The sequence below is a fragment of the Tursiops truncatus genome, chromosome 1 (genome assembly GCF_011762595.2).
Source record: "Tursiops truncatus isolate mTurTru1 chromosome 1, mTurTru1.mat.Y, whole genome shotgun sequence".
Lineage (NCBI taxonomy): Eukaryota > Metazoa > Chordata > Mammalia > Artiodactyla > Delphinidae > Tursiops > Tursiops truncatus.
This window is the reverse complement of record NC_047034.1, coordinates 89545592-89560023: the sequence shown is the minus strand read 5'-3', so window position 1 is coordinate 89560023 and position 14432 is coordinate 89545592. Positions and strand designations below refer to the sequence as shown.

At 36.2% G+C, this 14432-nt stretch overlaps 1 protein-coding gene across 7 annotated transcripts in view; it reads right to left on the bottom strand.

Annotated features, from left to right (window-relative positions):
* The window catches only part of VAV3 (vav guanine nucleotide exchange factor 3), a 400412-nt gene that overhangs the window by 42556 nt on the left and 343424 nt on the right, over positions 1-14432 (bottom strand). For 5 of the 7 annotated variants that reach the window (XM_073810192.1, XM_073810193.1, XM_033862681.2 and 2 more), the window contains one exon: positions 7786-7851. The exons of the other annotated variants lie outside the window; for them this stretch is intronic. In XM_073810192.1, the coding sequence (XP_073666293.1) occupies positions 7786-7851 (66 nt within the window). The remainder of the gene's footprint in view (positions 1-7785; positions 7852-14432) is intronic. 7 annotated transcript variants of the gene reach the window in all.

The window sequence follows — 14432 nt, the reverse complement described above, 5'->3', positions numbered from 1 at the left end:
ATTCTTACTGCTTCAAATATTGAAATTTCATTGTATAGAATTCCCATTCAGTTCTTTTTTATAGTTCTTATTTCTCTGCTGAGGTTTCCTGTCCATTCATTATAAACATACAGTTAACCCTTGAACAAAACGGGTTTGAATTGCATGGGTGCACTTATACGTGGATTTTTTTCAATAGTAAATACTACAATACAACACAATCTGCCTTTGATTGAATCTATGAATGTGAAACCACAGATATGGAGGAACTGTGAATATAGAGGGGCGACTATAAGTTATAGGTGAATTTTCCAGTGCTTGGAGGATCAGCACCCTAATCCCTGCATGTTTCAGGGGTCAACTGTATTTTCCTTTATTTATGTCCTTGAGCACAATTATAATAGCTACTTTAAAAATCCTTTCTTGCAAATTCTATCATTTGGGACATCTGAGGGTTGTTATCCTTTAATTGTCTTTTCTTTTGAGTGTGGTTCACGTTTTCCTGTTTTTTTGTATACTGAGTGATTTTAGATGGCCTCTTGGACAATTTGAATGATATGCTGTAGAGGCCCTGGATTCAGTTATGCTCCTACAAAGAGTGTGGTTTTTCTTAGAGCAGGCAGTTAACTTGTTTGAACTCCAACTGCAAACTCTGTCTTCCCTGTGGTAAGGGGCAACTGAATACTTCGTTAAGTTCTTTTAGCCTAAGCTGAGCTACTTGAAGTCTGCACCACTCAGAGACTGAGGCAATGTTTATACACAGAATTTGAGGTTCTCCCTCACTCTTCTTTCCTTTCTAAGATTTGTTATCTCCCTTTCCAGACTGTGTTTGCTTCAAACTCCATATTCTGCCCTTCAAGCCAGTAATACTGTGAGGTTTCTATCTGTATTTCAGCCACCCTGCATGGTGCAGCCCAGTGTTTGTCCTTAAGCTAGCCTTAAAGCCAGGAAACTCACCTAGTATCCTTCTTCTGAATGTCAAGTCCTCTCCTAGCCAGTATGTTCAAATAGTTGTTTTTGTAAAAAATATTTTGTCCAGAGTTTGTAGTTATTTTCTGTGGGAGGCTTGGTCCAATAGGAGCTACTTGACAATGACCAGAAGTGGAAACTCCTATTGTTTCCATTATTGCTGTTGTTAGCTATATGTCTAATCATCAACCCTTTATAGGTAATCTGTATTTTCTCTCAGGTTGGTTTTAATATTTTCTCTTTGTCTTTGATGTTCTGCAGTTTCACTAAAATGTATCTAGGTATTGATTAAGTTTAATATACTCTTCTTGACTATTTAGTTTTATCATAAATTCTGGAAAATTCTCAGCCATCATTTGAACATTGCTTTCCCACAATTATTTATATTCTCTCTCTCAATAGACGTATTTGAACTTTATCATTCCATTCTCTTACATTCTCTATCTCTTAATCTTTCTGGACTGTTCACTGAGAAATTTATTCAGATTTTTCTTCCAATTTTCTGCCCAGCTGGGTCTCATACATCATGTAATGTTTCCATTGTTCCTCATTTCAATTGCTATATCTGATTCTTTGTGAAATATGCCCAAACAAGAGTGACTTGTTTTCCTTTTAGACTTTTATTCCCCCTTTTATTTCTTCAACCATATTAAACATACAATTTTGAACTTAGTATCTGATAATTCCACTACCTGTTGTCTTTGTGGGTCTAATTCTGCATTTTATTGTCTCTGCTGACTTTTGCTTAAGGTGGGTTTGTTTCCTCATAAATATAATTATTCCAAATTGTGAATTTATAATCCCTGGGACTTTATCAGTAGAAATCCTTTGAGGCGCCAATCTAGAGAGAATCTGTACTTGCACTGGGAACACAATCAATGTGGCATCATTTTATACTATGTTTCTTTTTAAAAATTTTATTTTATATTGGAGTATTGCTGACTAGCAATGTTGCATTAGTTTTAGGTATACAGCAGAGTGATTCAGTTATACATATACATATACATCATATACATATACAAGTTCTTTCCCCATTTAGGTTATTACAGAATGTTGAGCAGAGTTCCCTATGTTATACAGTAGGTCCATGTTGGTTTTCTGTTTTAAATATAGCAGTGTGTAAATGTCAATTCCAAACTCCCAATCTATGCCTCCCCTGCACCGCTCCCCCCGGTAACCATAAATTCATCCTCTACCTCTGTGAGACTGTTTCTGTTTTGTAAATAAGTTCATTTGCATCATTTTTTTAGATTCCGCATATAAGCGATATCATATAATATTTGTCTTTCTCTGTTTTACTTCACTTAGTATGATAATCTCCAGGTCCATCCATGTTGCTGCAAATGGCATTATTTCATTGTTTTTAATGGCTGAGTAATATTCCATTGTATATATATACCACATCTTCTTTATCCATTCATCTGTCAGTGGACATTTAGGTTGCCTCCATGTCTTGGCTATTGTAAATGTTGCAACAATGAATATTGGGGTGCATGTATCCTTTTGAACCATGGTTTTCTCTGGATATGTGCTCAGGAGTGGGATTGCTGGATCATATGGTAGCTCTATTTCTAGCTTTTTAAGGAACCTCCATACTGTTCTCCATAGTGGATGTACCAATTTACATTCCCACCAAGAGTGTAGGAGGGTTCCCTTTTCTCCACACCCCTTCCAGCATTTATTGTTTGTAGACTTTTTGGTGATGGCCATTCTGATTGGTGTGAGGTGATGTCTCATTGTAGTTTTGATTTGCATTTCTCTAATAATTACTGATGTTGAGCATCTTTGGATGTACCTCTTGGCCATCTGTGTATCTTCTTTGGAGAAATGTCTATTTAGGTCTTCTGCCCGTTTTTTGATTGGGTGGTTTTTTTTTTTTTTTTCTTTTTATTGAGCTGCATAAAGTGTTTATTTTGGAGACTAATCCCTTATTGGTTGCATCATTTGCAAATATTTTCTCCCATTCTGTGGGTTGTCTTTTTGTTTTGCTTATGGTTTCCTTTGATGTGCAGAAGATTTTGAGTTTAACTAGGTCACATTTGTTTATTTTTGTTTTTATTTCTATTACTCTAAAAGATGGATTGAAAAAGATATTGCTGCAATTTATGTCAAAGAGTGTTCTGCCTGTATTTTCCTCTAAGAGTTTTATACTATCCAGTATTACATTTAGGTCTTTGATCCATTTTGAGTTTATTTTTGTAAATGGCATTAAAGAATGTTCTAATTTCATTTTTTTACATGTAGCTGTCCAGTTATCCCAGCACCATTTATTGAAGAGACTGTCTTTTCTCCACTCTATGGTCTTACCTCCTTTGTCATAGACTAATTGACCATAGGGATGTGGGTTTACTTCTGGGCTTTCTATACTATTCCATTTATCTATATTTCTGTTTTTGTGCTAGTACCGTACTCTTTTGATGACTGTAGCTTTATAGTATAGCCTGAAGTTAGGGAGCCTGATTCTTCCAGCTCCGTTTTTCTTCTCAAGATTGCTTTGGCTATTTGGGGTCTTTTGTATCTCCATACAAATTAAAAAAAATTTTGTTCTAGGTCTGTGAAAAATGCCATTGGTAATTTGATAGGGATTGCACTGAATCTGTAGATTGCCTTGGGTAGTATAGTCATTTTGACAATATTGATTCTTCCAATCCAAGAACATGGTATGTCTCTCCATCTGTTTGGGTCATCTTTGATTTCTTTCATCAGTGTCTTATAGTTTTCAGAGTACACGTCTTTTGCCTCCTTAGGTAGGTTTATTCCTAGGTATTTTATTATTTTTGATGCGATGGTAAATGGCATTGTTTCTTTAATTTCTTTTTCTGATCTTTTGTTGTTAGTGTATAGAAATGCAACAGATTTCTGTGTATTCATTTTGTATCCTGCAACTTTACTGAATTCATTGATGAGTTCTAGTAGTTCTCTGGTAGCACCTTTAGGATTTTCCACGTATAGTATGATGCCATCTGCAAACGGTGACAGTTTTACTTCTTCCTTTCCAATTTGGATTCATTTTATTTTATTTTTCCTCTCTCATTGCTGTGGCTAGGATTTCCAAAACTATGTTGAATAAAAGTGGCAAGAGTGGATATCCTTGTCTTGTTCCTTATCTTAGAGGGAATGCTTTCAGCTTTTCCTCATTGAGTAATGATGCTAGCTGTCACATATGGCCTTTATTACATAGAAGGCATCCACACTGGTCCTTTCATATTTTCTATTTCCTCGTGGTTCAGTCTTGGGAGATTGTAGCTCTCTAAGGATTTGTCCATTTCTTCTAGATTATCCATTTTATTGGCATATAGTTGCTTATAGTAGTCTCTCATGATGCTTTGTATTTCTGTGGTGTCAGTTGTAACTTCTTTTTCATTTGTAATTTTATTGATCTGAGCCCCTTCCCTTTTTTTCTTGATGAGTCTTGCTAAAGGTTTATCTATTTTGTTTAACTTTCCACAGAATCAGCTTATAGCTTCATTGATCTTTACTATTGTTTTTTATCTCCATTGCATTTATTTCTGCTCTGATCTTTAGGATTGCTTTCCTTCTGTGAACTTTGGGTTTTGTTTGTTCTTCTCTCTCTAGTTGCTGTAGGTGTAAGCTTAGTGTGTTTATTTGAGATTTTTCTTGTTTCCTGAGGTAAGACTGTATTGCTATAAACTTTCCTCTTAGAACTGCTTTTGCTGTGTCCCATAGGTTTTGGATCATTGTGCTTTCATTTTTATCTGTCTCTTGGTATTTTTTGATTTCCTCTCTGATTTCTTCAGTGATCCATTGGTTGTTTAGTAGCATATTGTTTAGCTTCCACGTGTTCATGGTTTCTTACAGTTTTTTTCCTTGTAGTTGATTTCTAATCTCATAGTGTTGTGGTTGGAAAAGATGCTTGATGTGATTTCAATTTTCTTAAATTTACTGAGGCTCACTTTGTGGCCCAGCAGGTGATCAATCCTGGAGAATGTTCCATGTGCACTTGAGAAGAATGTGTATTCTGCTGCTTTTGGATGGAATGCTCTTTAATATCAATTAAGTCCACCTGGTCTAATGTGTCATTTAAGACCTGTGTTTCCTTATTGATTTTCTGTCTGAATGATCTGTCCACTGTCGAAAGTGGGGTGTTAAAGTCCTCCCCTATTATTGTGTTACTGTTGATTTCTCCTTTTATAGCTATTAATATTTGCCTCATATATTTGGGTATATATATATATTTATAATTGTTATATCTTCTTCTTGGATTGATCCTTGCTCATTATGTAGTGTCCTTCTTTGTCTCTTGTAATAGTCTTTAATATTTTAAAGTTTATTTTGTTTTATATGAGTATTGCTACTCCAGCTTTCTTTTGATTTCCATTTTCATGAAATACCTTTTTCAGTCCCCTTACTTTCAGTCTGTATGTGTCCCCTAGATCTGAAATGGTTCTATTGTAGACAGCATATATATGGATCTTGTTTCTGTATCCATTCAGCCAGTCTGTGTCTTTTGTTTGCAACATTTAATTCATTTATGTTTAAGGTAATTATTGATATGTATGTTCTACTATGTTTCTAGCTTAGTATTATTTAGGTCACAAAGCTAGTATGAATTCCAACCCCCCATGTGGGTGGTTTTTGGATCTAAAGTTAAGAATTCTTAGGGGAGAGAGACTTTTTTTTCTGTTCCCCACCAAGATCCAAGACAAAGATAGGCATATCTTCTCCTGTGGGATAGTTTTCTTCTTGTTCACCCACTGAGCGCTCTGCGATTCACAGAGAGACACCCAAGTTTGCACTGTGCTTTAGCTCTAGGCTTTCTCTCCAGTAACCATATTGCCAGAAATGAAATTGTCTCCTGTGTTTTTCCTCCTTCTGCTTAGCTTCATTCACCTAACTTAACCTACAACCAACAAATGAATCTATAATTTCATTAAATAAAGCAGTAAAAATTTAATAGCTATTTATTAATTTTAAGCTATAAAAACAATCATATTTAGTTGGTAGTCCTACCCACAATTATGTGTTCCTCTACAACTCTTCATTAGCTAAACTTGTAAGCACATTTCTTTTTCTAGTAACTAACCAGATCACAAAATATCATTCAGTATTATCCTATAAGCTGATTTAATTACTATCTGCCATTGTTAATTACCTACATTTAGTTAGGAACTTTTGTTTGCTTTTTCACTTCTTTGTTCATTCATACAACAAAAATTTATTAAATACCTACTATGTGCCATACTATTCCTAAAATAAAACTTCAAATGCTCATTCTATGCTATATTCAAGGAGCTGTGAAAAGAAAACAGTACATGGTACATGAAATGCTTAATAGTTTTTTTTTATTGGAGTATAATTGCTTTACAGTGTTGTTAATTTTTGCTGTACAATGAAGTGAATCAGCTATATGTATACATATATCCCCTCACTTTTGGGCCTCCCTCCCCTACCCCCCCCATCCCACCCATCTAGGTCATCACAGAACACCAAGCTGAGCTCCCTGTGCTAGGTTCCCAAAATCTTAATGTATGTGCCTACATATAAATATCAGTTCTTTAAGCATAGGAAGCCTTAATCTTATTCATATAAATGACAGAAAACTAGCTGAAGAATCATTTTTGCTTATCTAATTAAATGAGAGTGGTATGAAATTTCAATAATTGTTTTCGGGATTACAACATAACCTGAACAATATGTGGCATTAGATCATAGAACCAACAGAAATAGCAAGAGCTTTTTTTCTTTTTGATTCCCTTTGCTTTTGAAATTAATTAAGCTTGAATGAGTGGAGTAAATTATTCTTCAGACTACATCTGAGGTTAAGGATGGCAGACATTCCCATTTATAATATTAAAAAGAATGTTCAGTTTAGAAAACTGGGAAAGACTGAAATAAGGCAAGCAGAATAGTTTAAGAAGGTTTTTTCCCCCACAAACCAATAATTCCATTGTATTAGTAAAATAATTTCCTTTAATTAGAGTTAAGAACTTGAAAAGTGTCACAGAAAAATCTACCCCAAACACCAAATTATGATGATAAAATAACATCACCCTAAACAGATATTTATAAATTTCATAAAGCATCAGAGAGTATATTTTATGTTATATTCATCCATAATAATATTTGAGTAAATATTCATTCTTCTTGTATCTGCCTAACGTGTTTGATGTTTTCAGAAAATGTCATTACGACACTAAATAAGCAGTTATGACAAACTAAAGCACATAAAAATATATTAAGAGATTTGACTGAAGAATCTGCGGACATTCATGCTTTCTAGCAGGCTTTCAAACACACTAGTTGAAGTGCAATCTCTCTGTAACCCAAAGTGACTGGAAATATATTAGACCATACCATTCTTACCTCAGAGGGAAAAGGGAAGTTTGTACAATACATCTGATCAGTAGCTTTAGTTTATTCCTTCTAAAACCTTATAAAAATGTTAATTTTGTAAATTATACTAAGTAAAATTTTCCTGTTGCATGTATTCCCTTAACATTGTTTTTTTTTGCGGTAGCGGGCCTCTCACTGTTGTGGCCTCTCCTGTTGCAGAGCACAGGTTCTGGACGCGCAGGCTCAGCGGCCATGGCTCACGGACCCAGCTGCTCCGTGGCATGTGGGATCTTCCTGGACCGGGGCACGAACCCGTGTCCCCTGCATCGGCAGGCGGACTCTCAACCACTGCGCCACCAGGGAAGCCCCTTCCCTTAACATTTAAAAATATTTCCTGACAATGGAATCATCATAATCTTGGAATATGTTATTAATAAGAAAATAGTAATAGAATTAATGAGGGGCCAGACCAGTATCCTTTGTACTTTCTTGACAATTCATTATAGCATCAAAAAACAAAGTAGAAAGAAATAAAATACTCACACATGGGCAAGGCTTGACAGCATCACTCGGAAAAAATCCAACCTCTCCAGATGTTAAATTTCTACCCTAAATTAGAAAAAAAGATGCCAGTTTTGAGAACAAATTTACTATAATGATGATCCCATAGCAGTAGATGCATAATGTTGTCAGTTGGGATCCTCAGAATTACTTCCACATTGTATCCAGTCCTAAGCATTAACTGACTATGGCTCAGGAAGGGAAGCATAAGCAGAAAGGTTTTAAAATTGTTAAACTTTACATATGGCTTCATATCACAATTATAAAATAAGAATTCAAGTTTGACTTTCCAATCTACCATTCAATTTTGTTAACTTCACACCCCTCAATCCTATAATAGAGATAATAGCATACTATATCTTTCAAATTTATATTCATAAATACAAGTAGATCACATTGGTTTTGTGTAAGCTCATAATTAATTAGGATATTGGTATCCCTAACAGAACTCATGAGAATGTTCCTCCAACAGGATGAGACATTTCAAGACATGTGGAAATGGAAAACAGAACATAATATGACATTTTAGATGATTTTCAAATTTAGGAGAAAGAAACAGGATACTGATTAAGGGAAAGGGACAGTTAAGATGTTGGAAGAAAGGATTACGACTCAAAACGCCATTGTAAATGAGAAAAGAAGGAAGAAATTAACAATAAGAAATGAATTTATTCTTGGAGACCTTTGGTCAAATTCCTCTTTAAAACAATCTCATGGTACAATTGTTTCCCTTTTCTAGAAAGACAAACTGTACTCAAAACATACTGCAACAGAGCTTCCCTGGTGGCGCAGTGGTTGAGAGTCCGCCTGCCGATGCAGGGCACACGGGTTCGTGCCCCGGTCCGGGAAGATCCCACATGCCGCGGAGCGGCTGGGCCCATGAGCCATGGCCCCTGAGCCTGCGCGTCCGGAGCCTGTGCTCCGCGACGGGAGAGGCCACGACAGTGAGAGGCCCGCGTACCGCAAAAACAAAACAAAACATATGGCAACAATAAGCACATGTAATTAAAAAGTTCTTGTGAGATTATTTCTCCTTGTCCAGATATTGGGCTTGTTTTTATTTGCCATTTAACCATTGCTTGCTTCTCAGTAGCTCAGATGAATAAGTTGCATTATAATTGAATGCTACATGCTCTATTATTTTTGACAAAGAGAGTAACAAAAAACGATCAGAAAACATCTCCCTCTTGAAGTAGTATCGCTTTGTTCCCACAGATCTTGGCTATGAGTTTGTGGAGGAAATTTTAAAAAGTGGGAATCTAGAATTCAAGACAATGATGAGGAGGAAGACGAGGAGAAAAGGGAAGATGGGGGAGGTGAGAGTGGGAGAGAGAGAAGGTAAGTGGAGCAGAAAAGGGGGAAGAGTCAGAGGTATGGGGAAAAGGAGGGAAAAAAGAGAAGAGGAAAGGGTGGGGTTAGGATAGAAGGAGATCAATTACGTAACCAAGCAAGGAGAAGATAATAATTTTGGCCAGGTTCTCAAACCACATTGCACTTGCATATTAGGGAAAAAGTAAGTGAACAAGAGGGGTATTCATTCATTTAGTCAACAAATACAGTATCTCATGTTTGGTTAGACACTGAGAAAAATGCAAAAATTCATAAAACAGTTCTTGTTTTCCCCTGTATTTTCAGAAGATATGTATACACCTAATTATAATACAAAATAGAAAGGGCTAAATACTGAAAGAGGTACAGGAGATGCTATGGAAATTCAAAAGCTAAACTGAGTATTGGGGGTTTGCCAAAAAGCTACATGGAAGAGGGGGCACATGAATGTAAAATGTGCAGGGTTTAAACAAATAGAGATGGAAATGGAGAACATTCTGAAAACAAAATACATCAAGAGAAAGGCATGGGGCTAGGAAATTACAGGATGTGCATGGGAAATGCAAATCGTTCCCTTTAAATGGAGTCTAATAATGAGTAACACTATTGTACCCCTAACTGTATGCTAGACACTGCCCTGAGTGTTTCATTTAATCCTTATAATAATCCTTTGTCGTAGGTCCAACTACTATCCCTATTTTAAAGGTGAGAAAAATGAGACATAGAGGAGTTAAGTGATTTGACCATGATCACAGAGCCAGTAAGTGACAGAACCAGAATTCAAATTCAATTGTTCTAACTTCAGAGTTTTGCACTGCTTCTCGCTACAGTGTAAGACTCATAAAAGGGCACAGTAGAAAGAAAGCTAAAAGGTACTAAGGAACCAGTTTGACAGTGATATCTGAAATTATCATTGGCCATGGGGTTTCAATAAAGGGGTTATATTATATTTTAGAAGAACTAACCTGGCATCAGTATGCAAGCTGGCTTATAGATGGGCATGACTTTATAGGTGAGAATAACATTAAAGAAATGGTGTCATAGAAAGGGAAGGAGGTCTGGAGGAAGGGAAACAGGTGCTAGAGACATCATTTAACTACAGTGTTTGGGACCTGCCTATGGATTAGATATGGGAAGAGAAGACTATGGGAGTTAAAGATTGGGGGAAAAGTCAAGGATGGAGGTGATCCATCCAGATAACACAGATTTAGATGGCAGTCATATAGAGGGGAACCTTGAAGTCACAGGAGCAATAACGTTGTGGAAGGAAATGTAGACAGAAGAAAACAATACTTAGAGAAATTAGTCTAATTAGAAGGCAGGAAGGAACCACCAGGAGGGAGGAGAATCAGACACTAGAGTGTGATGGCAGCACAGTAACTATAAGGTTGGAAGGAAATGTTCCTTTCATTCAACTGTATTTACTGAGTGCTTTTTGGTGCTTTATTTTAAGCATGACACTGAGATACAAGTAAGTATAATATTTGGGGACTATATGACTAGCTAGACCCTTATATAAATATAAATGCACCACGATGCTACCTGAGTAGAAAATATAAGGGTGTGCAGGTGGGAACCATGTACTGACCAAGGCTCATAAGTGAAAAAAAGGGTGATTGTTTTAAAGTAAAATAAGACCTCTGAGAGTACACCAAAGGAGGTAAGCCTGTTTTTCAGGGGAAAGGCCTAAGCAAGAGCTTTACAATGGTTTTTTAAAACCTATATTTGAAGATGTATCAACAAATTGGAAAACTTTGGCAATTATAAGAACGGTGAACTGTCAATTCCTATCCTTCATCAGAAAAAGAACGAAAGGTCTTACTCTATTGAATGCAGAGTTCGGGAAAAGCAGTGATATTCTGTGACAGTGCATTTAACGCTATTGGAGAACTCCCAGGAGAAGGAATTTTTCTCACTAAGCAGACTACTAACATCATTCTGAATTTTTTCCTTAATGAAATGTCCTAGCAGTGCAGGCTACATTTCCTTAATGGTCACAGGCATCCCTTAGATGACAAAGAGGTGAGAAAGAATTTAACATAACAGACAGATAGATGAATAAGGTCACATTTCCTCACTAATTTCTATGAGATGTCAGTTTCAGCTATGGGAAATAATATGTGCTATACTTAATGATTTTCCACTTATAAGGCAGTAGCCATCCTACAACATTTGGAAGATTAAAAAACAAAGTAGTGTGTAGGTGGGGTGTCTTTGGTTCCCTGGTGTTTGTGTGTGTGCTGTGCATTGATCACTCATTAATACTAATGGGCGGAGCAGCTATCAATCTCCTACGCATGGATGGAACTGCAGACTGTAGCTATGAAATCAACCATTTTCAAAGGCAATGATTTTGTACACTTTATGTGATCTATTTATGAAATTTTTACTAACCTTGATAAGAGACATGTAGCTGAATTTCCTTTTTCTTTACTTTTCCTGTGTGGCATTTTATTCCGGGTCAGATAATCAACTTGTCATTCCTTTTATGCCTATTACAAATGCCAGAGATAGGGAGTCTTCTTTTCGTTATCCTCCTGTCTGATGTTTGTTTTTGTGAGTCCCTTAACATCTTCAAGGTCAACTTGAAAACATTTACAGTTATGTGTCATCTGATGTACCATACAGTGCTATCATCTTCATATGCATTTAGTCTACAGGGCATTCTCTACGTTATGTGATGGGACTTTTGTAAATCTAACAGTATAGTTTGGGTCATTATGAAAATATTCTCTTTGGAAAGTACCTGAGAGAATAGGTTATGGGCTGTATATGGTAAGAAAAGATGCACCTTTATAGCTTTCATTAAATGTTGCAGACATAAAACAATATTAAATTATAATTCATAAAATAATCCCTTTTTTCCTGAAAAGCAAGTTGCTTCCTGTATAATAATGAATCAAACAGAAAATTGACAACTGTCTCTGAAATTCCTGAATGTCACAAATATAAATGCATAGTCAGACATTTATTCCTAACTGACCTTTGGTTATAACGATTTTTCATTTTTCTTCAATAGGAAACTACAGGGACTCATAATGAATTAAAACCACTTAGAAATGCTGGTAGAAATGATATTTACAATCTACCTATATGGAGAAAAGCATTAATGTATGCTAGAATGGCAGAGCTAAAACTGCATTTTTAAACTCATAAACAAGGATGGCTGAAAATGATAGAAAATATCCTCCAAAAATCTTAATCGTAAATTGCTTGTCTCCTAACTTTGTACAAAGGAGAAAAAATTGCTTGAAGAAAAATACAGAGTGTCTTTTCCCTGTGGCTCATTTATCCCCTTAATACCACCTGGACTGGAGCTTTAATGCACTCCTGGAATAGCACTGAACAATTTGAAACAGATGTGGAAAGCTGAATGTGAAAGGGACAGATTAATGGTTATTTATGAAAGATGGGAAGTTCTCCCAAGTTACAATGCCCTAAACACTTTCAATGTATGCATGATGGTGCTGTGGAGATTACTAGGCGATTTATCACACATGGGTAAGGGCCAGAGCAACTGTCACTCTGGCCACTCTCTCACTGTCAGGAATACACAGCCTGCCATGGGGGGCGGCGGAGGGGAGATGTACAGGGTGGCCGTGAATTATGGGAATACAGGTGAATATACAAATTAATTGACTGAATGGATGGATAAGCTTTTAGCAAGCACTACTTTGGGAATTATTCTGACCGGCTTCTTTTTTTTTTTATTCTTCACTTTTTGTGAGTACGTGAAATGGAACCAAAGGACCAGAAAAGGAGAGAAGACCACGATAAAGAACCTGTCTGAAATTGGCCTTTGGTAAGGAATGATCTCTGATCATAGTTGCAGCCACACTGTAACCAGTGTCATCAGTTAGATATACATCAGTGTTAGTTGTTGGAAAACAGAAAAAGGCAGTATCAGACAGCAGGGATGTGGCATCAGAAGAGCTCATTCTCTTCCCAGCTCTGCTATAAAAATCTGTGCAACTGCAGGCAAGCCTCAATGATAAGGAAGAGGATAAGCTCTGCCACACAGACCTCACCAGGGTGTTACAAGGATCAAAGAATTAACATATGTGAAAGCACTCGGTAAATGCCAAAAAATCCCTATTCTTTGTTTTTTCCTACAATATTGCTTTTTGATTTATCTCAATTTTTTTTACTCCTAAATTTTCATATTTTTTGGTTGGCCTATTCACATGTCATTAAAATAGAAATACCTGGTTCTGCGTATAATCCCACCATCTTTCTTATTTATATTTATGCAAGTTTGCTAAGCCACAAGTAACAGGCTCTCATATGTTTCACCTGAATAGGAATTAATTGCATTGCAGACAGTCCATTTCTTTATCTCAATGCTTTCTTGCTAGTACACACATTTTTTTCATTGTTAATTGCTTCTTGTATGTTGAGTAAGGTAAGAAACACATTTTTCTACACGTGAACACCATGAAAATTTGCCAGACATAATTGCATATGGTTATACTGAATGGTCCTAACAGTGAATTCCAAAATATTCATGCACACACACACAAAGGAACAAAACCATAAACCATGTGCTTTTACCATTTCTCAGTCAAAGGAGAACAGGGTCTTTAACTTTTGTCCAACGTATAAACAGTAAACACAAGGTTTTTCAGAAGGCTGTATGAAACTCACATTCCTGGTATAGTTCATCTGTAGGTAAGTGGCTGTCATAAGCTTAGAATTCTGAATAACTCTAAAAAAACTTGCATCTTGATCTAGGATCTTTGAAATTAAATTTATCTTCACTTTGTAAAGGTTTATAATTGCATCGAGTCATCAAAATATGTGACAAAGGCCTCTTTTATATTTGATGGTTTTTCCAATGCACACAAAATAGTTTATGTTTACTATATCTGAAATTTTGGCAGACAAAAGTGTCAAAAACTACAAAAGAAAAGAATTATGAAATGTACGCTAAGAAAAACCCACTAAAAAGCCATAAGCTGTATTTCTACACTTATTAGATGTGAGATGAATATAAAAGCAGAATGAGACTTGAGACTGCAGTATATTTTTCTTGCTATCCAAAAAATGTATTCTGTGAGGTTCTTGGATTTCTCCAGCAGGGAAGGGAACTCTATAGTTATGGGCGTCTTGAGGCTTTTTCTCCAGATTCTCACTGGCTAAGACACTATACTACACACAGTGCAATCTTGAATCAAAATCTTATAACTGATGAAAGAAAAATCAGCAAGCAAAAAACCAATCTGCATGTAGGTAAGCCAAATCCTAAGTGGTTACTCAGTACAAAATCTGGAAAGAAAAACACAGTTCTACCACATCTTGGA